This window comes from Canis aureus, chromosome 13 (genome assembly GCF_053574225.1).
Source record: "Canis aureus isolate CA01 chromosome 13, VMU_Caureus_v.1.0, whole genome shotgun sequence".
In the NCBI taxonomy this organism is placed as follows: Eukaryota; Metazoa; Chordata; class Mammalia; order Carnivora; family Canidae; genus Canis; species Canis aureus.
Window position 1 is genome coordinate 14,589,129 of NC_135623.1, and position 26,161 is coordinate 14,615,289.

The 26,161-nt window shown below is 65.2% G+C and overlaps 1 protein-coding gene across 1 annotated transcript in view; it reads left to right on the forward strand.

Moving 5' to 3' along the window:
• The window catches only part of CSMD2 (CUB and Sushi multiple domains 2), a 495,152-nt gene that overhangs the window by 252,369 nt on the left and 216,622 nt on the right, over positions 1–26,161 (forward strand). The window contains 3 exon segments of the mRNA XM_077844850.1: positions 9,449–9,552; positions 12,120–12,232; positions 22,033–22,215. Coding sequence (XP_077700976.1) covers positions 9,449–9,552; positions 12,120–12,232; positions 22,033–22,215 — 400 coding nt within the window.

Here is a 26,161-nt window from a genome sequence, read left to right on the forward strand (position 1 = left end):
CCGTGGGTTGTATCTTTCACCAGTTTGGGAAGATTTTTAGCCATTGTCTTTTCAGCTGTTTTCTCTCCTTTATTCTCTCTCTTTTCTGCTCCTCAAAGTATGACAAGATATGTTTGTCTTTCCCACCCATCTTCTGTGTTTCTTAACTTCTATAATTTTCTCTCATTCTGTTCACCAGGTCTCTGTTGAGCTACATCTAACCTCTGCTGAATTCGATTTCTTTTCATTTCAAATAGTGCCATTCATATTTTATGAGGTCCTATTGGGGTTTTATTTAAGAAGTTCTTGATCATATTTTATAGTATTTTGCCCTCTTTTCATATGTTTAAACTGTTAATTCCTTAAGCATGTTAAATATATTTATTTTATATTCTGTATTTGCAAATCTCAATTTCTGAAGTCTTTGCAAATTTGATTCTGTTGTCTGTTGTTTCTCACTTCTTGCCTCCCGGGAACTGTGTTTCCTTCTTTGTTTTGTCTGTAATTCTTGACTATGTGGTTAGAATCATAAACTTTCTTCTTTGAGACCTGGGTAGAAGAGGCTTTCTTCCAGACAGAGTTTACATTCACTCCTGCCCAGTGCCTGGGGGCATTACCAGCCAGAAACCTCACATACTAAATTCCTAGTATGAAGTTTCCGACCCACCCAAGTAATGTGCAGACCCACGTGAGGGCAGACTTATTGTGAAGGAGTCTCGGGGGTTACCCTCACACTAAGGGTGCAGCTTTTTTTAAAAATATATTTTATTTATTTATTCATGAGAGACACAGAGAGAGAGAAGCAGAGACACAGGCAGAGGGAGAAGCAGGCCCCATGCAGGGAGCCCGACGTGAGACTCGATCCAGGGACTCCAGGATCATGCCCTGGGCCGAAGGGGGCACTAAATCACTGAGCCACCCAGGGATCCCCAGGGTGCAGCTTTAGTTAGCCCAACATCATTCGGGGCTGTCATACTAGAGCCCCCACCTTGGTGGGTCCTGACCTTTATCTCCTATTCCCTGTTCCCCACAAGGCCCTGAAAACCAGAGTTCTACTTCACCAGTTTTTTAAAAATCTACTCAAAGCCAATGCCAGCCTCATACTCTGGGTCACATTTTGGGTCCCTACAGTCCCTGGGTTTGGACTCCGAGTATTCTTACTTTGTAAGTCTGCCCAGGCTGCCATAATAAAACAAAACAGACTGTGTGGCCTTAACAAGGAACATGTATTTTCTCACAGTTCTGGAGGGTGGACGTTCACAATTGGGGTGTCCACCAATTCAAGTTCTGGTGAGGCCTCTTCCTAACTTAGGGATGTAGGGATGACGTCCTCTTCACATGGCCTTTCCTCTGTGTGCATGCACAAAGAGAAACCCTGTGGTGTCTTCTGCTCCTTTTATAAGGACGCCAATCCCATTGGATTAAGGCCATACCCTTATGACCTCATTTAATCTTAATTACCCCCATAAAGACCTCATTTCCCAATTCCATCACATTGAGGGTTAAGGCTTTAACATGTGAATTTTAGGGAGATATAATTCAGTTCAGAGCACTTACTAATTCATAAAAAGCTTGTCTTTTTCTTTCTAAATTCTACTCAACATTTTTTTCTCAATTTTTTAAAATAAATTTATTTTTTATTGGTGTTCAATTTGCCAACATATAGCATAACACCCAGTGCTCATCCCATCAAGTGCCCCCCTCAGTGCCCGTCACCCAGTCACCCACACCCCCCCCTCCTGCCCTTCCACCACCCCTAGTTAGCTTCCCAGAATTAGGAGTCTCTCATGTTCTGTCTCCCTTTCTTATGTTTCCCACTCAACATTTTAAAATCATTTGGCCAGGGTGCTTAGGACCACAATGCTGGCAACAATGGAAAAAGATTTCCTCTGCAAAGCATTGTACAAAGACTCCCATTTCATCAAACCATTTGATGATGAACCTAGTCAGTGGGGAAGGACGCTGCTGCCATGTGGGGATGGAGGCTGGATCAGAAGAAGGACTTAACTACCTCAAGGTTATCAAGCCATTGATGAGAAGGCTCTTTCTTGGACGTTGTTAAAGATGCTTATCTTAGTTTTGTTTTGAACCTGAAGATGGGGTGTAGGGGAAAGTGTAAACAAGGCCTGAGAAGTTGCTGAGAAACAGTTTTATTCACCCTCCCCACAGCCCCCAGAAGGGCCAGTCTTAGCTGGTGTGTGAGGGTCAGCGGCTCCATACCAGTCAGTCCCTCACATGCCCTGCAGGTCATGCCAGTCTGGGTTCCCGAAGCCAGGCCCTCAGAGTCAGGCTGTGAAAAAGGACATTCCTGTCACCTCCGTGGGCCCTTTATGAGCTTCAGGTAGTGCGGAGGAGCCCCGAGAGCCTGAAGGGAGGCCCTTAATGCCACCGCGGTGGAGGAGAGCCAGGGAGCATTGAGTGCAGGAGGGCGGGTGTAAGCGTGGTACCTAGAAATCCCAAACTGCAGAATCAGAGCTGCCTTCCTGCAGATGTCAGGGCAGACATGTGGTGCGTTCCCAGCCCTGCTCACGGGCCGCAGGAGAGCCCCGGGTATGTCCAAGTCACCCTTGGAGCGTCGCCCTCGGCAAAAAGCATTGTCTCTCCAAGTTCACGGTGCTTGGCCTTGCGCCTCATGAGATGAGCACCCGTTCACTCATTGACCATGATGTAATCTCTGCCCTCGAGGAGCAGGTTCACAGGAGAGAACGTTCACAGGCAGGTGAACGAGACCTAGAGGGCGGGTGGGTGCTGATGGAGGGGTGCTGTCTTGGAAAATGTTGGAAGGAGCCACCAACTGGACGATCAGGGAGGCTCTCACATCTGAGCAGGGTCTGCACCCAGAGTGGGCTTGGGAATCCACACCCCAGGGCGGATGCGTGCGCCAAGGCCCGGAGATTTGGAACAGCCTCTCGGAGCTGGAAGGGGTCCAGCGTCTGGATCAAGACGGGTTGGAGAACCCACGGGATCCAGATCGTGACGCGCCTACGTACTCAACAACGAGGCTTGGGCTTTGTCCTGACACAGATTTTTAAGGGCGAGAATGTCAGGCTGTCGGTCTTACAAATGCACGTCGTGCGCAGAGCACTGCGCTAAGCCTCCATATGAGTGATCATATTTCGTTCTCGTCCCGGCGCAGCTCGTCAGGCGGTAAGAGCCCCCCTGATGGCTGCAGAAACGGAATCCAGGACAGGTTAGTGGGTGGGAAACCTGGTCGTGACGCGTCGTCAGTGGCAGCACCAGGAGTTAAGCCCAGTCCTTGCGGCCCCGCTGCCCCATGGAACAAGGTCCCGGGGGCACAGGGACGGCCTGGAAACAGCAGCCCTGGGATCAGCCTTCCTTGCCAAACCGGGGCAGTTTCAGGACATTCAAGTTTTTGAAAGATGCCTGTGCAGCAGTGGAGGCAACCAGGGAGAAGCAAGACCAGTTAGGAGGCAGAGGCAGTTACCCCAGCAAGAAAAGGGGGGGCGTCCACCAAGGCTTTGGAAACATGGAGGAGACGACGGAGTTAAGAGAAATGCAGGGAATGGAATGGGACTCGGAGGCTGCCTGCATGTGAGGGTGGAGGGAGGAGGAGCGTCTGACGAACATCACCCCCAGGTGACCCCCGTAGCGGCACGTGGTGGGCGCACGGCACACAGGGAGTCAGTGAACGCGTGATGATGCGAGGCCTTCGGCCCTGGACCGAAGGGAGGAGTTCAGAGGAGACCAAAGGGGAGGCACGTGCTCTGCGGGATCAAGAGGGAAACACGGTGTGCATGTTTCGCAGTGACCGGACCGGTTGGACACTGGGTACGTGGGAGGTCAGGAGAGACTTGGGCCCCAGGGCAGGACGCCGAGGAAGAGCAGTGTGAGGGAGCAGACTCGCGGCCGGGCGGAGAAAGGGCAGGAGGGCTCCCGCCGTGGTGGCGAGGAAGCAGGGGTGCTGCGGAAGGGACCGGAGACACGCCGTGGGCTTTGGCCCCGCAGGGGGACCTTCCAGGGCAGTGTGGGGCAGACGCAGCCGTGGGCCAGGAGGGGGCGGGCAGGGGGCGGCGAGGAGCAGGGAGCCCAGACGGCCCTTGAGACCCGCGCTCAGGGGTGTGCGGGGGAGGGGCACCCGGGGGGCGGGCACCGCGTTGGGGCCACTTAGGGTGTTTGTTTAGACTTGGAGACGAGGCGGCCAAGTCCACAGGCAGAGAGGCCAAGGGGGAGGCGGAGGCGTTGAGTGAGGGGAGGCTTCCAGGACGCCTGCCTGGCTCCCTGCACCGAGCAGGGGAAGAGGGGAAGAAGGGCTGGAGGCCGAGGAAGGCCCAGCTGCCCTGGCGCATGTGCGGGCAGCACCACGTCCGCCCCCCGCAAGCACCTGTGAGCTCCTCCACATTGACCCCTTGTCCCCCTTGTCCCCCTCGTCCCCCTCTTAGAACCTCTGTGGGCAGAGGAAGCAGTGACGAGCCCAGGAACCCAGGCCCCGGGAGGGCGGCAGGGAGGCCCAGAGAGAAGCCAACCCTGGGGTGGCGGGAGGGCACAGCCCAGAGCCGCGGTCCACACCCCACCTCCTGGGACCCAGGGTCCTGGTCCTACCGTGGAGGCAGGTGGCGGCTGTGCTCCCCGACCCCAACACCTCCCCCCCACCCTGTGCCCTCCCCCTGCTCCCCGACCCCAGCACCTCCCCCCCACCCTGTGCCCTCCCCATGCTCCCCGACCCCAGCACCTCCCCCCCACCCTATGCCCTCCCCATGCTCCCCGACCCCAGCACCTCCTCACCCTGTCCCCCTCCTATGCCTCCACATACCCACGCACCCACTCTTCTGGCCCATGAGTTCTCTGGGCAGTGGCCACGTTCACCTCCCTGTGTTCCCCCCCAAAGCCCCCACACGGTGAGTGCAGTTTAACTGTTGCAGGACCGAGTGAGTAAGTGAATCCATCAACCAGTGGGTGAAGGGGCCAGTGCTTGCATGTGAGTCCGTCACCCTCAGGCCCCCAAATCTCATGTGGCCGTGGCCAGAGCTCCAGAGCCTCGGAACCTTGTCCGTGTCGCCCTGGGCTTCCCCTTGGCCTGCGCAGGGGCGCCAGCCCTGCCTCCCGTCCTGGGCTGAGGCCCGCTGCCCACTGGCTTCCCATCCCCCCTCCCCCAGACCCCCGTGCCCCCCCTTGGGCGCCCAGCAGGTCCCGGCCAGGGCCCCCCCAGCAGGCCCGCCCCGGAACAGGGAGTGCCCTTCCTGCCCACGCCCGTCAGTGCCCTGAGCAGCGTTCACACAGCAGCGGGCGGGCGTCGGGCTCACACCGAGCCCTGGGAGCCCCGGGAGGGCTGCGGGCCGTGGGGTAGCATGTGGTGCCGGAGCCCGGCAGGGGGGAAGCACAGGCCAGGCCGTGTCGGCCTCTGGTGGCCTCGCCACGATGCTGAGCTTTGTCGTGAGGGTGACAGTTGGCAGGTTAGCATGTGAGGATGCAGCCTTCTGCACCCGGGGTGGCCGTGGGTGGCCGTGGGTGGCCGTGGGCGGTGCAGGAGGGACGTGCTGCTGCGAGGCTCACAGGTGCCTGGTTCCCGGGACAGCAGAGTCCCAAGGCCGGCGTGCGCCCCGTCGCACCTCCCTCCGCGCCTCCAGCAGCCTCTGGGTGCCTGTGCCTGGGACCCCGGCGTCGCCACCCCGTGCCCTCCGCAGAGACCGGGCTGTGAACGGCCGGCAGCGAGACCCTGCCCACACGGGCCTGCGTCCCGGGTGACGGCCAGCTTCCCGCTCTGGGACAGGGGCACTGGCCGAGTGCCCCAGCCGCCGCGTCCTGCCTGCTTCACGGGCGGCCACCACCGTCTGGCCTCGGATGCCCCTGCGGCAGCCGCTTGATGGGCACGCCACGCCGTGACCGCGGGACAGCCTGGCCATACACCGGGCCGCCCAGGAGAGGGCCGACGCCGGTCCCGCACCCGCAGTGCAGTGTGTGTCCTGCCCTCTACTAACCATGATCGCTCCCGCGGGGACGGGGCTGCCCTAAGTGGTGATGCGAGTCCCTCTAGGGCTCCGGGCCGGCCCCCCAAGCAAGGCTCCCAGCGCAGGCGTGATGGTCTAGTCGCCATCCGGAGGTGGCGCGGTGACCAGGGTCCTGCACCCCGAGGCTGCTGGCGGGAGAGCGCGTCTGCAGCCTTACCGCGTGCAGAGGCCACGGCGGCCAGAGGCTCGGGCCTTCGGGGCTGGGATGGAGCCTAGAGCTCGGGAAGGTGGGAGGGGGAGGGGGAGGGGGCAGCTGGGCACCTGGGCTCCCCGGGCTGGTATGGGAACTGCTCTGAGCAGGGCCCCGCACGGGGTGGGTGCTGGCGGGAGGAGAGCCTGGGCCGGCAGGACAGGGCTGGGGTTGGGACCCACAGGGCTAGTGGACCAGGGGGAGGGGGAGGAGGGCAGTGTGGACGGGATCAGGGTGAGGGGGATGGAAGGCAGTGTAGACAGGACCAGGGTGTGGGGACAGAGGGTGGTGTGGATGGACCAGGGTGAGGGGGAGGAGGGCGGTGTGGACAGGACCAGGGTGAGGGGGACGGAGGGCAGTGTAAGCAGATGGTCTGGATGATGCGGTTGGGCTGCAGGGAGTGTGGGCTGAGCTTGTCCCACAGGGGAAACCGAAAGGGCTAAGGCCCCCCACGGCCAACAGGTGTCCCCTCTGCGCCTGGAGCTGCCCCCGCTGCTGCCCCGCCCTCCTCACCCCTGGCTGCCCCACCCCCTGTGCTCCTGGCTCCTCCACACCCCTGCCTGCCCTCCCCCGCTCCCCCGGCTCCCCTGTTTCCACCGTCCCTCGGTGCTCCTGCTCCTGGTGCAGAGGCGCTGTCCGGCCGTGGCTCCCAGGTGGCCCATCACCCCCGTGGCGGTCAGGGCACAGCCCCAGCCGCGCAGAGGCCTCGCCTACCGTGCGCCCCGGTCCTCCCGCGGCCCCATCCCTGGGCGAGTCGCCTCCCATGGCTCCGCCGGTCCGCCCGCCGCTCTGTCTGCCAGGATGGTCCTGCTCCCTTTCCTCACGCATGTCCAAGCTCGGGCTCCTGTCCACACCCAGACAGGCTTCGCCTTCCTAGGGAAGCATCCTCGGCTCCGCTGCCCCGTCCTATGCTCGCGGGTGTTCACCCCAGAGGTGCCGCAGAGAGGGGCGTTGGGGGAGCCGGGCTCGGCAGGCCGGGCGGGGGCCCCAGGATGGGGTGCGCGATGCGTGGCGGGGGCTCCTGCGGGGCCGGGGGCAGCGGGGCCGGGGCCGTGCCCCTCGTGCACGTGGGTTTGCACCCAGGATGCTTGCACCATAAGGAAACACGGTCCCCGGGAGCGGTCGGCTCCTCCGGAAGGAAGCCCGGCGCCTTCCCCAGGACCCGAGGCACAAACGCGCACCCGCAGCTGGCGGCTCGTGGCTCGCCCTGGAGGAAAGCTCGCCTTGACAGGGACGGGGACAGGGCTAGAGGGCAGGAGGCCGAGCAGAGGGGTCTGAGAAGCACAAGCACCCGTGACTCGCCCGGACGTGGACTTTAAGAAACAGACGGTCGTGGGGGAGGAAACCAGAGACAAAGTGAGGAATGGAACGAAGTCCAGGGAACCACGTGCTGGTCCGGGGAGGGGGGGACGGCGGCGTGTGCAGGGGGCAGGCCGTGCACCCCAGGCTCCCTTCCCCTGTAGCTTCGCGACCTCAGGTACAAATGGAAAGACTTTTAAACTGGAAACCGACAGAAGGAGGCCCAGGTTGGCCACAGGAGGCGCGCGGCCCCGGCCCCGCCGTACGCGCTCGGCCCCCATGTCCCACTGCACCTGCGCCCCGCACTGGGCCCCACGCACGCCCCCATCGCCCTCCTCCCTCACCCACCCGACTGCTGCCACACCCGTGTCCACCCCTGCAGCCGCCGGCCAACGTGCTCCTCAAACACCTGCGAGCGTCTGCCACCTACTGTTGAAAACGCCCGCCCCCCCACCCCCCAGGGGAAACCCTGGCTCTTCGGCCGAGGGAGATTTTAAGGCCCTTTGCACTTAGCTCCAGGCAAACCTCTCAAGTCCTGCACCTTCTGCAGCCGCCCCCCTGCACTGGAGGCCCAGCCACTGTCCCCGAGGGAAACAGCACGGCCGTGCGCGTGGGGCGGAGCTTCGGGGACAGTGGGCACCTGTTCTGGGGCATCCCATCCATGCCCAGACCGCGCCTCCTCACAGCGACCCTGCCTCTCCCAGCCTCCCCCGGGGCCTGACCGGCCCCCGCGGCCTTCGGAAGGCCAAGCACCCTCACGGCTGGTCCCCCTGCTGCCCCCTTGCAGGCTCTGTGAGCCCCAGGCCCCCATGCACCTGCAGCCCTACAGAAGGTCCCCCTGCTGCCCCCCCCCGCAGGCTCCATGAGCCCCAGACCCTGTGCACCTGCAGCCCTATGGACGGTCCCCCTGCTGCCCCCCACAAGCTCTGTGAGCCTGAGCCCCAGTCCCCTGCATACCTGCAGACCTATGCATGGTCCCCCTGCCCCCCATTCAGGCTCCAGGAGCCCCAGGCCCCCACGCACCTGCAGCCCTACAGACGGTCCCCCTGTTGCCCCCTGCAAGCCTAAGCCCCAGGCCCCCGCGCACCTGTAGCCCTACAGACGGTCCCCCTGCAGGCTTCACGAGCCCCAGGCCCCTTGCACCTGCAGCCTTATGGGGATGGTCCCCCTACCCCCACTTCAGGCTCCATGAGCCCCAGGCCCCCACGCACCTGCAGCCTTATGGGGATGGTCCCCATATGGACGGTCCCCCTGCTGCCCCCTTGCAGGCTCCACAAGCCCCAGGCCCCGTGCACCTGCAGCCATATGGATGGTCCTCCTGCCCCCGCCTTCAGGCTCCAGGAGCCCCAGGCCCTGTGCACCTACAGCCCTATGGATGGTCCCCCTGTTGTCCCCTGCGAGCCTGAGCCCCAGGGCCCCGTGCACCTGCAGCCCTCACAGGGCTGCCATCCCCCGGCGCAGACGTGCTGGCTCCCTGCCCGTCCAGGACGGGCCCGCACTGACTGGAAACCCGCGTCCTGAGCCGAGCTCGTGCTGTGAGCCTAGTAAATCCTGTGGGAGGCCAGGCTGAGACCAGGAAGGAGAACCTCACTGAAACCTCCTTCCTGGAACCTTCATTTAGCCAACGAAGGAACAGAAGCAGATGGAGAGAAGCAGGTGGAGGGGAGGCTGAGAGGCGCTCCGGCAGGGCCTGCCGGGGGCGGGGGGAGGCAGCTGAGGTTCCACGTGAGGCCTGGACATTGGCCACCGTCCCGGGGACGTCTGTGCAGCGCGGAGGGAGGATCTGATCTCGCGGGCGGCCACGTGCGCCTGGCGTTGCCACAGCAGCCCCAGGTTGGCCGGACTCTGGAGAACCTGAGGGGACCCCAGGGACTGTCCAGCCTGGAGAGAAGCGGTTCCTCCTGCAGGAGGCGGCATGGACGCGGGCGGGCGGCAGGTGGGGAGGCTGGCGTCGGGGGGGCCCTTGCCGACCCCCGCAGCCCTGCCCGCTGCCTGACCCCTGCTCCCTCCCCAGGTGATCAAGCTGGCCTTTGAGGACTTTGACTTGGAGAGGGGCTACGACACCCTGACGGTCGGGGACGGCGGCCAGGACGGGGACCAGAAGACGGTGCTCTACGTGTAAGTGAGGCGGGGCTGCCGTCGGGAGGGCAGACGGCCTGGCCGTGGGGGGGGGGGGGGACGTGCACGGGGTCCCCTCAGGGCTGCGGCACAGGGCCCATCCGACCACAGGAAGCAGCCGTGGCCAACGGTCCGCGGGCGCCGCAGGGAGAGCGTGTAGGACGGCGACTCGGGCGCCAGGGCTCTGGTTCCGTGGGTGCGCCCTGCTCCTGCCCCAGCTTGTCCCCGAGGCCACGTCCACCCTGCAAGGTCTGACCTCGGTGGGGATGGCGCCGGGTCCCGGTGGCCTCGCCGCACGCTGGAGCCCTGGGAGGACTTTGCAGGGGTGTGCGCCCAGGGGCGCGTTTCCCCAGCCAAGGCAGGCTGGCGTCGTGTGGTCCAGTCCAGGCCTGCGCGGGCTGGGGATCCGCTCTGCGGCATCTTGGGTCCCTCGCCTGGGCCGACCACCGGCAGCCTGGCCTAGAGGCAGAGCATGCTCATCTCCGTTGCCCAGGTCGGGGGGACGGGGGGGCAGGCCTCACTGATACCCCACGTCGACCATGTGCCCAGGCGCCCGGTGGGGGACCGTCCACATCAGGGGTCTCATGGTGTTACCCCCACTTAGCAGGTGGGGTCAGGCCCAGGGTGGCCCGGCCGGGTGGTGGCCGTAGCGGCCTTGCAATCCTGCTTCATGCAGGACGGCGGCCCGTGCCCTACGCTCCCCGCCAGCGGCCCCCGGGCCAGCGCCCTCCGCTGTTCATGCCGAAGGCCAATGGCTCTTGGGCCCCCGCTGCCTCGTGCCGGGGCCCTGCCGCCCTGGGCACGTCCCCGCCTCCCCACACCTGTCAGAGGAGAGCCCGTCGGGGCAGTTACGTGATGCACGAGGTGACCCACTGCCACGGCGGCAACACGGAACCTCCCCGGCCCACGGACCGGGCCGCGCACCTGTGAGCGTCCTCCCCGCAGCCTGCGCCGCCACGTTAACCCGGATCCTCTGGGGAAACGGAGCCGGTCGGGTCTACGTGTGACAGCCAGGGGTTTGCTGTGAGGCGTCAGTTCCCTCACCGATGGGGACGCGCAGGCCCCGAGACCTGCAGGGAGTCTGCAAACCGGGGACCGGGAAGGTTGATGAGGGCGAAGGCCCGCGGGCTCTGGACCCCGGAGGAGGCTGCCCTGCAGGCCGTCGGCTGACGGGACGAGGCCACTCCGCGCGGGGAAGGGCCGCCCGCTTTGTTGAATCCAGCGGCTGAGACAGTGACGGCCCCTAAGGCTGTGTCCCCGGAACCAGGACGAGGCCACGGTGATGCGTCCTCTGCAGCCCAGGCCAGTGGGCACGGGACGCAAGCGCCCTCCTCCCTCGCTCCCCGGCCCGTGCGGTGCAGCAGCTCGCTCTGCTCAGAAGGCCCGGATCCAAAAAATAAAAAAATAAAAAATAAAAATTTAAATTAAATTTAAAAAAAAAGAGAGAGAGAGAAGGCCCGGATCCTGGCTCCGGGTCCTCCCGGGACAAGCATCCTGGTGAGCTCGGCCACAGAGGGCACCCGGCAGCCGCGGAGCTGGAAACGCCTCCTCACCACCATCTCGTTGCTTAACACAGAATGACAGAGCTCGGGGCTCGGGGCCGCGGGGCTCACAGAGGGTCCCATGAGCAACGGCCTGTGCCGCCCGGGCTCTCCCCCGCCCTCGGGGCCGTGAGGTCAGCGTCAACCCCTGACTCCGGGGAAACACACCGAGTGTTTGGCCTCCTTCGTGGCCTTGACTGGGTCACACGCATCTGCTCCCGGAGCCAGAGCCGGCCCAGCTGAGCCTCCGTCCGTCCTTACTGGCTGCAGGATCCGCCCCAGCCCCTGGCACTCCTACTCCGTGGCGCCCCCAAGCTTGGGGACCCCGGATCAGAGCAGAGAGCGAGAACCCCTATCAGGTCGCACCGTCCACACCAGGGTGACGCGTCCAGTCCCAGCAGCAACGGGAGGCCCAGCCTCCCCGCCCTCGCCTCGGACCCCGGCCGTGCCACCGCCCCTCGCGCTGACCTCGGGGAGGCCGCGGCCCGTTCCGCACCCTTGTCTTCCCGCCTGTGCAGTGGGGGCGACGCAGTCCCTCCCTGGGCTAACAGGGTCCCTAGAGGTAACGGATGGAAAACCACCCGCTTGGAAGGTGTCGGGTAAACGGGAGCTGAATCCGCCCTCCCCATGCTTGAACTCTATTCTTCGGAGAGGACGTGGCCCTGGGGTGCGGGCGGGATGCTAAGAGTAGCTTCGTGTGTGGGAGCGTGTGTTTCTGTGTGGGAGGGGCACGGCTCCCTAGGAGGAAGGCAGGGCCCCGGGGATGGGGCTCCGTGTCCCTGCGGCGGTCCACGCGGGCGGCCCCGGTGGCCTGGGTGTAGACGGCCCTCATTACACCCGCCGGCAGCAGGGTCAGGGCACAGATGCCCAGTGAGCGAGCCCGGGTTGGCCTAGGCCCTGCCCGTGGCCGGAGCGGGCGGCAGTGAGGGTCCCAGCCCCTGTGCACGAGCCGCGGGGCCCCGGGGGTGAGGGCCGGGCTTCTGCACCGTGGGGGGGTCACACCTCTAACGCTCTGTCTCCCGACAGCCTCACGGGCACCTCGGTCCCAGACCTCATCGTCAGCACCAACCATCAAATGTGGCTCCTCTTCCAAACCGACGGCAGCGGCAGCTCCCTGGGATTCAAGGCCTCGTACGAAGGTAACTGCTGGGGGACCTGACACCCTCGCTCCAGAGTCCTGCTCGAGGTGCGCATGTGGGGCCCTCTGGCCCTGGGTTCGAATCCCGACCGTGCCCCACACTGGCTTCCCGGCCCCCCACCCCCTGTAGGCATGTTGCTCATGTTGTCCGAGCCTCAGCCTCCGTCGGCCGGTGGGTCCCCCCGGCTGGTTTGGGGGGTTTCCTGGGATTGAGGTGCAGGCCACGCAGCACCAGGCATGTACGTGCTTACATCTGCATCCGTACCTGGCTTGTGGCGACCTTTAAAGCCCCCCATCAGCTTTGGGAGCTTCCCCAGCCGCTGCGCGTGGGTGTCGCAGCGCTGAGTGACCAAGCGCGGGGCTGCCGAAGGATGTGCACTGCTGGTGGCCTGAGGGGGATCAAAGGAGGGTGCCCCGGATGTCGGGAGCCAAGCGTCCAGGGAGCAGAGAGCCCTGGGCCCAGCAGATGCCCCCCAGCCTTCCGCAGGCTTCCCGACTGCCTGTTGCTGATGACTGCTGACGCCGGTGTCCGCAGCGACGGGGACGGAAGGCGTCCCCCGGGCATCGGGTGGGCAGGCCGGGTGCTGGGGCAGACGCATCAGCTCTGAGCCCTGGCGACGGCCCACACCCGGCGGTGACGCAGGACACATGGGAGGAGCTACGGGTAAAGCACACGCGTGGCACGCAGCCCGTGGGAGCTCAGACACGGGGGCAGGCGGCCCTGAAGCGGCCTCTGCAAAGGGCCCCCCGGGAAGGCCAGCCTAGAGTCGAGAAGGCGCGGCGGCGGCTCCTGGAGGCCCGGGCGGCGGGGAGGGGGCCCCAGCTCCTGCACCCCATTCAGGGCCCGGTAACCGGCCGCGAGGCGACTGGAGGACCGGCTGCACAAGGGTCTTGCCGGGGGAGGCTGGTCGGCGGGGGGCACGGGGGCGACCGCAGGCCTCTCTGGGGCTCTGTTCACGTGCACCCGGGTCACGGGGCCTCGGTGAGGGTCCAGGGTGCTCGGATGTGACGGTGCGGGTGCAGGGCAAGTGCAGACGCATCAGGTCGGCACACGGCGGCTGGAGACCCGGGTTCAGGGCTGAGCTCTGACGCGCACTACTGGGGGGCAGGGAAGGGCTTGGACTCGGGGCTCCAGGCGTCTCCCCCACATCCGAGGTCCTCTGGATGCTCAGCCCCGAACGTGCCCGGCGGTCTGGGCACCACCCCAAGCCCCTAGTCTGCCCATATTTTATCAGCGGCGCGGATGAGACGTCGATAGCGCAGCCAGGACGGGGCAACGTCACTGCAGTCCGCGCGGTGACCCGCAGGGGAGCTCGAGGCCGAGTCACCCGGTGGGGGAGGTGGGCTCAGAGTCAGCACTTAGAGGTTACCCAGGGTGTCGGGGGTGGGCTTCGTTGGGGGCCGAGTCCAAGCCGGGGGGACGGTGGAGAGACCCTGCAAGTGTTCCCGGAGGGGGGAGCTGCGTCCGTGTATGTGAGGGGCTGTCGGGTGGGAAGCGGGCTCGGGCGCGTCTGGCACAATGTCACCGGAGAACAAGAGGACAGACCGCTGAGCGCCTGTCATGTGCCGGAAGCTTCGTTCCCATTTTCTCAAGGGTTTCCCACAGAGTCCCGTGGCTTGGGTGGCCCCAGGGACCGCCCCGTCCCTCCTGTCATCCCCCCTGGTCCCCGCAAGCCCGCTTGGGACCCGGCGTCACAGCTGAGCCACGGGTGGAGAAGCTGCCGGCCGCATGCGGGTCCCGGCTGGCCCACGGCTGCTCCTCCTGTCGGGGGGACCTGACCTCGGAGGGATGACGTCCTGCCTCGTCACATCACATCAGGGCCAGGACCCGTGGGACCTCGGATTCCACTCCGTGTCCCTTTGGCTGCAGAGGCCACGAGAGTCGCAGAATTTCAGTTCCTTGGAAAAGCCCGTAGAAGCCAAAGCTGTGCCCCAGGAAGTGGGCGCGAGCCTGGGTTCCGCGTGCCAGGCAGCTGGGGTTTGGTGTTTTCGTACGTCGTGAATCCCCACGGGCCGCGTGACACGGTCCCATGGGCCAGGAGCCGGGGTAGGAATCCGTTCTGTGGGGGTTCTGAAGGCCAGAGCTGCACGACCAGGGTGTGGCCGCCTCGCTGTCCGCGCGCTCGCTGCACGTGGCCGCCTCCCCGCTGTGCCACCCGGCCCGGGCGCTGGCCCCGGGAGACACAGAGCACGAGCTCCTGGAGGCGCCTCTTGCAAGGACCCGGATCCTGTGGATGTGACCCCGCCCGACGGCTCAAGGGGCCGTAGAGGCCCCGTCTCTGGCTCTAGCCACAGAGGAGGTGAGCACCTCACCAGGTGAGTTGGGGACTCAGCACCGTCCACGCTGAGCTCCCGGGTCCATCCAGCCGCGCTGCGGCTCCCGTGACCCCCCTCGGCGGACGCACAGTGTGTCCACGTCAGGCCCGCAGGCCGAGCCAGCGCAGGTGCAGGAGCGCTCGGTTCACACAGGACGACTTCCTACACAACAGTCACGCCGCCGTCCTGCAGCCTCCCAGCGTCACCCGCCCGGACCCTCCACGGCCCCCGGGCCTCGGTCCAACAGACCGGGTGTCCTCGGGGCCTCCCTGGCCCTGTGTGTGCTCTTAGCCAGTCTCTCCATCCCTAATCCTGGGTGTTCCAACCTCCATGTCCCTGATCTGCCTCCACATCCCTAATCCCGGGCATCCCTAATCCCGGCCGTCCCCACTCCACATCCCTAATCCCAGGCATCCCCCCTCCACGTCCCTAATCCCGGGCATCCCCCCTCCACGTCCCTAATCCCGGGCATCCCCCCTCCACGTCCCTAATCCTGGGCGTTCCCCCATCCACATCCCTAATCCCGGGCATCCCCCCTCCGCATCCCTAATCCCAGGCATCCCCCTTCCGCGTCCCTAATCCCAGGCATCCCCCCTCCGCGTCCCTAATCTCGGGCGTCCCCCCTCCACGTCCCTAATCCTGGGCGTCCCCCATCTGTATCCCTAATCCCGGGCGTCCCCCCTCCGTGTCTCTAATCCTGGGCATCTCCCCCTCCCCATCCCTAATCCCGGGCATCCCCCCTCCATGTCTCTAATACTGGGCGTCCCCCGTCCACATCCCTATCCCAGGCGTCCCCCCTCCACGTTCCTAATCCCGGGCGTCCCCTCTCCATGTCTCTAATCCTGGGCGCCCCCCTCTGCATCCCTAATCCCAGGAGTCCCCCCTCCATGTCCCTAATCCCGGGCGTCCCCCCTCTGCGTCCCTAATCCCAGGAGTCCCCCCTCCGCATCCCCCCTCTGCATCCCCCCTCCGCATCCCCCCTCCGCATCCCTAATCCATCCCTAATCCATCCGCATCCCTAATGCATCCCTCCACGTCCCCCCTCTGCGTCCCCCCTCTGCATCCCTAATCCCGGGTGTCCCCCCCTCCACATCCCTAATCCTGGGCATCCCCCCTCCACGTCCCCGACCCCGAGTGTTCTCACCTGTGAAGAGGGGCTAATAAGATGCCCTCAGGGGTCGTCCCAGGGCTCCTGTAGTGAATCCCGACTCCGGCCAGCAGCTGGGATGTGCTCCGTGAACAGCCCCGTCCCGAGTCCACTCCCCTTGGCCTGCAGCTCCCCTCCCAGCCTACAGCCCGGCCTGAAGCCTCGGGTCCCTCTGCCCAGCGTCTGGGGGATTCTTCCCTGTGAGACGCCCTGGCCCAGCGGGGCGGGGGAGGGGGGAGGCGGGTACCTGCCATCTCACTTCGCACAGGTGGCCTGAGGCATCCGTGGGCAGAGCCCGCCCCCCTCCAGGGACTCCCGGCCCCATGGTCATCTGCCCCGGCCTCCTCGGGGTTGGCAGCTGGCACCACTGGGCCACCCCTCCCCTCACTAGAAGCCTGAGCCCCGGGGTGGGAGAACAAGGGGGTCCTTTGTCTAGAAACGCTCCCCGTCCTGCGTGTCACAGTCGCAGGTCAGGGTCGGGGAGGCAGCTCCGGCGCCCTCAAAGCCTGAGCTCCCGGAGCCTGGAAATCCAGCCCCCTCCGAGGGGGCAGCCAGCTGTAGGAAATGCATTCATAGTTGCAATTGCTTTGCTTCCCAGTAGAACAAGAAATATTTAAGGAACAGGCAATTAGCACTTACCAGAAACATTATAAAATTACATACAACTTGCTAACAAGTTTTAGCATCAATCTGGGAGTCTCCTCGCCTCCTGACTCAGAGCCTGGAATCCGGCAGCCGAAGGCTGTGTTGGGGGATTTGGCCGGCACGGGGGACAAAGGAGCCCGGCCCCTGGCCCTGTAGATACGCGGGCGGGTCAGACGCGGTGCAGGGAGGATGCCCGGGGAGGGCACCCGTGGTCCTCGTTGTCCCAGAGCCTCGTGCATGGTGCCGAGGATGGGGCACGTGCGTGGTCCCCCATTTGGGACGCTGGGGCCCCAAGGACAGGAAGACGGTCTGTGCCTCCACCCAAGTCTCAGCCGGCGTTCAGTAGAGTCGGGAACGTGCAGGAAGCTGGGGAGGTACCAGGGAGGGGGCTAAGCCGGCTCGAGGGCGTCCGGGGAGGCTTCCTGGAGGAGCGGGCGTCGGAGGCTGAGGCCGGCACAGCGGCTGCCAAGCGGCTGGCCAGACGTCCCCGAGAGGACAGCGTGGGGGCAGGAGGGCCAACGCATGCGGGAGGATAGCCGAGCTCCACTCCGCAGAGGGCGCACTGAGCTTCCAGCAGCCTCGGCCTTGCACGGGCCAGAAGGAAGGCCACGAGCCACGGACTGGCGTCGCTGGCTACCCCCCCTTTCCGGATCCTTCCTTTGCCTTGTGCGCGTGGCCGCTTCCAGCATCGAGCCTGCTGTGCTCGGGACGCCCGTGCCGCCTCCGGCATCCCCGGGAGCTGAGCGGCCCCCGCGCCCGAGCTGCAGCCAGGAAGCGCCCGGAGCTCCCAGCACGCACACTGCGTCTCCGTGAGCCCCGTGAAGCCCGCTCGGCACCAGGAGCCAGGGTCCATGAGAGGCGGGTGGCGGGAGCCCGCTCTGGGGGCAGCCGGGCTGCACCCTGGTCTGGCCGGCCCCGGGCGGGGGCAACGGCACAGGAGGCCGCGCCATCGGGTCGGCAGGGTCAGCAGGCCGCCCATGCAGCAGCGGCGACCGGCGTGACGACGTGGAGGAGAAACCCGGCGGGACGGTCTGCCCGGACATCCACAGAGCCGACAGCCAGCTCCGGGGTGGGGAGCTGCACACGGCTCGGAGGTGCGCCCTGGCCCCCACGTCCCCGACCAGCTCCTGGAGGAATGAGACAGGCCAGAGAGAACGTCCCCTCGCCCCCTCCCCCCCCCCCCCCCCCCCCCCGACTCCGTCAGCGTCGTGAAGGCCTTGCAGGGAGACGTACGACCGCCGAGACACAGATGTGGGCCACGGGGTCCTGGCACCCCCCGCCGGGGTCGTCTGGAGCTCCGAGGACGTGCCCATTGCTTGCCAGGAGCGGGGCCGGTGGGCAGTGGGCCTGGGCTGCCGGACATGCATAGACGCTGCCCCTGGTTGTGCAGACAAAGGCTTTCGAGGGCCCGCGGCCTCCGAGCCCACACGGATTTCACCATTGAGCCCCCAGCACGCCGTGACGCGGCGCGAGCACCGTTTCCATCCTGCTGACGACGATGACACGAGCCCCGGGAGCGTGGCAGGTGTGCCCGAGGCCTCCCGGTCGTGCCACGGGCAGATCTAGAGCCTCGTCGGTGCCGCCGCGGGTTCCTCCCCACGGCCACCGGGGAGCTGGCCTGAGGGGTCGGGGGCCTCAGGGTGGGAGGTGCCCCGTCAGGTGCGCCCCGGCCCGAGCCCCTGCTTCCAGCGCCGCCCCCGCCGTCAGCCCGGCCCCAGAGCCCCACCTGCTGCCGAGCGTGGCGTGGGCACGGGATCTGCACTTGCGTTCGCTGCCCGAGCTGCATGGTCATCGTGAGGCCTCGCCGTGCTGGGTGGACGGAGCCGGGGGGTCGCTGTGTCCCTCATGCCCGGCACGGTGTGGGCCCACGAGGCCCCGGTCCCTGTCCTCCTCCCCCTGCTGTGCCCCCAGCGCCGGGGGCGGTGACCCCAAGGCCGCGTTGGTCCCTCTAGAGGGCGGCAAGCACCAGCACCAAGAAGGAAAGACGAAGGAGAAACCGAGAAACCGAGGGGCCCCTCGGCCCAGGGCGGGAGTCCTATTTGGAATCGGAAAGTGGAAAACCCAGGAGGGGACGGAGGCTGGTCATGGGCGGAAGCCTGGGCATCTCGGAAGCAGACCCTAGGTCTGCGGGCAGCTGCTTGGCGGTAGGGAGAGGGACGGAGGGACGGACAGAGGGACGGATGGAGGGAGGGACAGAGCCCCCAGCCTCCAGGGGCTGAGAACCCCAAGCCCCCGCCCCGGCCCTGCTGCGGCCCCGCACACGCACTCCGGTGCCTTTGCCCTTTTGCTGGGGCTGCCCCAGCCCTGCCTCCCCTGAGGCTGCCCCCACCCTCACCCTCACCCCCACCCCCACCCCTGGGCCCCAAGAGCCGGGACCTGGGAGCGCTCTCCAGGGACAGCAGCTGGGCCCGACCTGCCCGGCACCCTTCCCCCGCCCTCACGCTCGCCCAGGTCCAGCTCTTGCCCTCCTGTCACCGTCCCCAGGTCCTGCCGATCCCCTGCTGGACCTCACTGTCCTCAGCACCCGCACCCCCTGACTGCACCCCAGCACCTCCGAGGTCCGGCCTCCCGCCCGCCGTGCCGCACCCTCCCTTGGCCCCTCCATCCCCCGCCCCGCTCCCTCCCCCGTAGCCGAGCCCCTGCCACACCCTTGGCTCCTGCTTCCTCCCAAGCCACCCCCAGCCCCCAGCCCCCCCACCAGCCCCTTCCTCGAGTCCTGCGCCCAGCCCCCGAGGGCTTGGGGGACGGGACGGGCCCAGGGCCCTGCGCAGCTGTACCCAACTGTGTCCCCTGCGCCCTCGTGGCCCCGGTGCCGGTGCCCCGGCCGAGGCCTCAGTCCTTCCGGTCCTGCCTGGCCCCCCTACGGCCAGGCCCCGTCTGTCGGCAGACACCAGGGCCGCGGCCCCCCTCACTGAGCCATAGGGCTCACATGCCACCCCCGCGTCCCCCTGAAGGCCCAGCGAGCCCCTGGTGGCCCTGGCTCTGGGCCTCTGCTGTCACCCGCCGTGCTCCGGTGCTGCGGCCGACCATTCGCTCTGGGCATCCGGGCATCCGGGCATCTGTCCGCCTCCTTCCCTCGCTTCAAGCATGGTTGAGCTTCTCCGATCCTAAATCCGCCTCCCTCCGCCTCAGGTCCGCCACGCTCCAGGACGCCGCGGGGCTTTTCCTCCTTTGTGTCCGCACAGCGTCTCCCCTGCCGGTGTCCAGCTCCCCCCATCCCCGTCCCCGTCCCCATCGCCTGTGCGCCCTCTGCACCCCAAGCACCCGCGGGGACCTCCTCCCGCCGACCCTCGTCAGCCCCCCAGCTGCTCCCCGCCGCTTCTGGGGCTGGGGAGCTACTCCCCGAAACCCTCCTCCTCCAAATCCTTGCTGCCCAGGGCCTTAGGCCCGCGTCCTGCTGGCCCGTCCCACGTCCCTGACCCTGTCTGGGGCCGACACCGCCCCGTCCGGGGCCGTTGCATCCTCGGTCCCGCTGCTCATACCGCCTGCGAGCGGAGCCCCCAGTGTGCCCCCGCGCTGGACTCTGCCCTGGGACGTAAGCCCCACGCGGCCGCTGCCCACCCTGCCCTGTCGGCCCGTGGAGGCGCAGCGAGCGCCCAGGCTGCAGGCACACCCGGCCCGGCCCGGGGCCTCCTGCTATCCCTCCCGGCTCCGTCTGCCTGTCCCCCCCCCACCCCCCGCCCCCCCACGGTTGAGATTGTGCCGAACCTCACTTGTCAAAGCACCAACACTTGACGCGCTGACGCCGGGGGCCGAGGTGGGAGCCGCTCGCAGGGCCCCGAGCGTCCTTCCCTGTGGGCCGGGCTCTCGCCAGCTTGCTCCCCGGGAAGCCGGGCCTCGCCTGCGTCAGTCGGTGCCCCGGAGCCCTGGGCTCAGGCCTGCTCCCCGCAGCCTCACCTTCCAAATTTGAGTCACGGGCTCTTTCTGGATGCTCCGCACGCGCACACGCTCACGTGCTCACACTCGCGCTCACGCACTTGCGCACACACACTCGCTCACACTTGCTCACACACTCACTCACACCCACACACTCGCTCACACACACTCATGCTCATACACCGGCTTACGCTCACACTCGTACTCATGCTCACACACTCACACTCACTCATGCTCACACATGCTCACACACACACTTGCTCACACGCTCACACTCACTTGTGCTCACACACTCACGCTTGCAAACTGGCTCACACTCCCACTCCCTCACATGCTCACACTCATGCTCACACATGTTCACACACACTCACACATGCTCACACTGGCTTACACTCGCACTCACGCTCACTCTCACACACTTGTGCTCCTATACTCGCTCACGCTCGCTCACACACTCACACTTGCACTCACATGCTCACACATCCGTACTCACAGTCACACACTGGCTCATGCTCATGGTCACACACTCATGCTCACACACGCTCACATACTCACGCTCACACTCACTTGCGCTCACACACTGGCTCACAAACTCACACTTGCTCACACTCACACTTGTACTCATTATAGTCGCTCACACTCACATTCACACTTGCTCACACTCATACACTCCCTCATACTCGCTCGCACACTCACGCTTACACTTGCACTCACATGTGCACACCCCCAGCCAGGGAATGCCTTTTCCCAGCCCGGCAGAGCGCTGCAGGCCCCAATGTTCAGGGGGCACGGCGGTGACGAGCGTGTCGGCACAGGGCAGCGCTGGGCAGCCCGGGCGCCCCACAGAGCCCGCGGGTGGTGGTAGGACGGCTCATGCGGGATCTCGGCTGCTGGGCTCACGCACCTGCCGCCCGGGGCCCACAGTCGCGTCTGCAGCAGAGGCAGGTCCCCCGGGGCCCACATCCGGGAAGGCACCCAGCAGGCTCCCCGACTGCTCCGGCTGCCTCCCCTCCACGTCACGGGCCCCCAGCCGCCCATCCCCCCCCGTCCCTTTCTCTCCCTCCCCACAGACAGCTCCTGCCCTCTTCTCCCTCCCCCCTCCCGTCCCCTGGGGCCCCTGGCCCCCCTTCCCCTGTCACAGCACCAAGCACAGGCTGCTGGCGGTGGAGGTGACTCCAGGGGACACCCGGGGCCCAGCCAGGACAGAGGCCTCTCCCGACACGTCCAGGGCCCCGCTGACTGTCCCCTGAGGCCGGGCTGTCCCGGGGAACCCACTCTGTGTGCAACCCACACGGCTGAACCCAGCGAACTGTAAAAGCCTGTCGTTGAGCCGCTCGGGGCACTTTGCCATCTAAGAGTTCAGGGAAAGCTTTGTGAACGCACCTCCCTGGCGGGAGGCAGCGAATGTGGAGCCTCGCGTGATCTCGGCGGGGGCACGGCAGGCACGAAGCCGCCTCGTTCCCGCTCCCCTTGGCCGCTCAGGATGGAGCCGAGGCCAGGGAGCTCCGCGCCGATCTCTGCTCGCTCCTGGGCCGGGAGTGTCCCAGAGCCCGGGGACCCAGCTCCGCGGGGTGCAGCGCCCACACCCCCCCCCCAGATGCTGCGTGCGCCCAGCAGGTGGCCGGAAGGCCAGTCCACCCGGGATGTGGTTGTGAACGGGCCGCGGCACAAATGCTTGCGGGAGGTCCCCCCGGGCCGCCCTGGGCCCCAGCCGGGGTGGGGGGTGGAGGCGCCACAGACCCGGGACGCGGACCCCCAGCTCCCCGGAAGGCGGGCAGTCACCTTTGTCTCTGTTTTCTCCCCTTCGTGTCTTGCAGAGATCGAGCAGGGCAGCTGCGGCGACCCCGGCATCCCCGCCTACGGCCGGAGGGAAGGCTCCCGGTTCCGCCACGGCGACACGCTCAAGTTTGAGTGCCAGCCCGCCTTCGAGCTGGTGGGCCAGAAGGCAATCACGTGCCAAAAGAATAACCAGTGGTCGGCTAAGAAGCCAGGCTGCGTGTGTAAGTGAGCGGGGACGGGGCCGCTCTGGGGACCCCGAGGGGCAGAGGCCCCCACTGACTGGCCGACCCAGGGCCCGTCCTCGGGCACCTCGCAGGTCGTGGCAACAGCTTCGCGCTGCCTGGTGTCTTCCCTCCCCAGCGGTGCCGGCCGGGCCCTCGTTTCCGGCGGTGACGTAGGCAGAAGCCCGGGAACGCTTGCTCTTGCCGGTGGGGGGCGCCTTCTGGGCCGTCCTGCCTCCTCGCGGGTCCTCGAGGGCAGGGCAGGGCAGGGGCCACGGGGGCCCGTCCGCCAGGCTCCAACCCAGACGTGTCCCCCGTGGCCGCCCGTGACACCGTGACTCCGATCAGGGCCAGGGCCTGCGGGTTTGCAAGACTCACTGCCAGCCTCTGGGCCCCGGGAGCTCCGGCCGGCCGGGCGAGGAGGGGGTCCCTCGAATTGCTGCTTCTTGGGCTGGACTTGGTGGGGGGACCAAGCTGTCTCTGGACTGCTGATCCTTTGGGGCGCTCACCCGATGGCAGCGACAAGGAGGCCCTGCATCCTCCCTCTGGGGCAGGATGACCATACTGTCCGGCGGAAACGGTCCTTGAAGTCCTGCGCCCGGCAGGCGGCAAAGGGGGGCCCCGCGTGGTCTCTGTCGGGAAGTCTGCGGCTCCGGCTCCCGGGCTGGCACCTCCTCTTCGCCCAACCCTCGCCACCCCACCCCCTCCACCTCTTTCCGTCGGCTTCTCGCAGGGGAGAGCAGAAGCCTGACCCTTTGGTCACTTCTCCTGCCGCAGTGGGTTTGGGGTCTGCGGGTGCCACAGAGTAGCGTGGCCACCCCGTCCCGGGGCTGAGGCGCAGAGGATGCCGGGGGCTCCAGGGGACGTCACAGGACTGAGATTTCAGCAGATGAGCCAGTGCCTGGGGTCGTACCTTTTCAAACAACAACAACAAAAATCACTTTGTCTTGACGGAGCATCTGTGCCGACTTGGGAGTCTGTGTAAAGATGCTTGCGGAGGTTCCAAGAGCAAATCGCTTTTAGACACACGCTTGTTGCAAAAAAAGTAAATAAAACGGCATGAAATCCGCCCGTCTCTCCAGCCGGGTGTGGTTAGGACATAGCGCCAACCTCTAGCCCCGTAGGGGCCTGGGAGCCAAGGGGGCTGGGCCGGGGGTGGGGGGACTGGGCAGGGCCACCCAGGGCTGGCGGGAGCAGAGGCCTGAGCTGCTGGACAGACACGCGCTGCTCTGCGCTACAGGGTGGAGGCCGAGATGTGGACTGTGGGGGCCCAGCATGGTGGCGGCTTCATCCTCAAGTCCGCCGGGTGAAGCAGGCAGGGAGGACTGGAAGAGGCTCAGGCCCCTGGGCCAAGGGGTAGCAGAGCCGCCGCGTCATGGGACGCGGTAAAGTCTCCTGCCTCACAGGCTGAGGGATGCTGGTCAGCAGAAGACCTACTTGACCCTTTGGCCCTCTGGAAGGGTTTTAGGGACTCTTTCTAGAACCTTCCGTGAGAGCCTAGGGCCATGAAGCGCCGCTCAGCAGGCCCTTCGTTTCCAGGAGCAAGGCTGGCGGCCCCCCACTGCTTGCAAAGGGAGGGGGAGCAAGGACGGAGCCGCCCGACAAGGGGGTAGCAGCACTCTCTGTGGTTTAAAATGAGAGAGGGGAGCCGAGAGGCGTTGGATGAGCCCATGGAGCCCGCACCGGGCGGCGGAGGGGCAGTGTGACCTTGCATCCCCCGGATGGGTCTGGGGAGTAGGGGTCTGACATCCCCAAGGCGCCCCTGTTGCTCCAGTGTTTCGGGTCCCTTGGGTGCAACAGGACACAGCTGGAGCCGCCGGGACACTGGCCTCAGTGAAGAGGCTGGAGAGAGCCAGCTGGCCCCGTGCCCTGGCGCCGCCCAGCAAGGACGCGTCCCCTTCCCACGAAGCCAGGGGAGTGCCAGTGCCAGCTGTCAGCCCCCATGAGTACCCAGCCCCTGCGCCGACACTGCTGCGGGTCCCCGGCATTGCCCCCAAGGGCCGCACGGTCTACTCGGTGGTAAAACAGGACCCTAAGCAGCCCTGGGTTACGGAGACAGCTTGGGATTCAGACTCCGGAGACGTGATTCTGGGTCCTGGCTCGGGCCCGTGACGGCGGCCAGGGAGCCCTCCTCTGTCTGCATTTTGGTTTCGTAATGTGTCTGGCAGGGTGGCGTCCGTCCTGGCTCCCGATTCTGAGCCCCTGTGATCATATTTACAGAACAAGGTCACTGTGGCCTCAACCGTCCTCACTGCCCACGGCGAGTGCTTGGAAGCCACTTCGGAAAGTGGGTCATTGACCGAGCAGGTCACGTAGCGTCCAGGAGTTGTCAAGCCGCAGTCCTGACCCTGACCCTGACCCCCGATCAAATGTGTCCTAACGGGTGACCCCCAGGGAAGGGCCGACGTCTATGAGTGTCCACAAAAATATGAAAGCATGTGGTCCACCTCTGTGCTTGGCGAGGCGGGGGTAACGGACGGACAGAAGCCCCTCTAGCAAGAGTCTGCGTAAATGCCCTGAATCTCCCCACACGTCACAATGAATATTATTAGTACCACACCGAGTGGACCCACTCTTGTTTCCCTCTTAGAATTTAGAAGGGGAAAAAAAAAAGGATTTAGAAGGGGTTCGGGGCAGTGTGTTGATGGTCCAAATTTCCATGAACAATTGTCCAAAGAAGTGCAAAGCGGCGCATCATTCTTCTCTTGAAGCATTTCCTTCCAGACGGCTCTTTCCTCGGGAGACGGCGCGAACACACTCTTCATGTTCCCAAACGTTCCCTGTAGCAAAGCGGAGGCTTCAGAACCATCCGCGGGGCTTTTGAGCGGCCCTCGCAGTAGTAAACGCTCGATAGATGGTCTTTTTTGTTTTTTTTTTTTTAATCTAGGTGTTAAAGGAGATGATGTTTCTCACAGTGAGAAGCATTTTGAAAGGAAGGACGGAGCCAGCTTCTTTCCTCCGAGTGTCCTCCTCTGCGGTTAATCCACACCTGCAGGGACCTGTGCTCAAAGTCAGCTAGAAGTGGGAGTACTTGGCGTCCGCCCAGCAGTGTTTGCTGTGCGTCTACCCCGCGCCGCGCATCGTGCGTTGGATTCAGAGCTGGTCGGCCTCTGCCCGGGAAGCATGCTCAACCTGGCGTCCTGCCGAACACGTGCTGGCCCCGCCGCACATTTTCTTCACTTTCCCGGAGTGAATTTCTGCCCACGTCTCCCCATCCCTTGCAGAAGCATGGAGGGCCTGCCCCGTGCAGCCCGGTAGTTTTCCTCCCGCCCCAAGTCAGCCTGGCAGTGCAGGTGGCGCAGGGATCCTTGAGGCTTTGTTGACAGGCCTGCAGACGGCTTCACACTTCACGAGGTGGCCAGGAAACCAATTATCGGTCCATTAGCGGCCACTTATAAAAGAGGTTTCAAAACAGGCTTCACTAGAGATGCGCGGAGACCCCACAAACTCCACAAACACAGTGTCTCTTTCGCCGTTCTGTGCACCGCGGGGGGAGGGGTGGCGGGGGGGACGGGGGGCGGGGATGTGTGAAGCCTGATCGCTCAGCTCTAGTGGACGTGGCCTGCTTGCGACACGCCACATGCGAAGGCAGGGCCCACGGCGTGGGTGCAGTGCAAGGCGGGGATCAGCAGCCAAACCTTTGAGAGACCAAGGGAGGGCAAGTGGGTCCTGGGGCCCCGGAGACAATGTCCCAGAGGGCACGGGGCTGGGGCCTTGCCGTGCCGACAGGTAAAGGAGGGTGCTCCACGCAGGAATGCCGTGGGGAGTGGTCCTCTGTTAGTCCCTACACCCCGAGTTCCTCCCCCTGAGCCCCCCACGCGGCCCCACACTTGACACACACGCACATGCACACACATCTGGACAAAGTGCATGGAGCCACATGGTCATCTGGATTCTCAGCCTCGGCATTGTCGACATTTTGGACCAGATAATTCCTTTGGTGGAG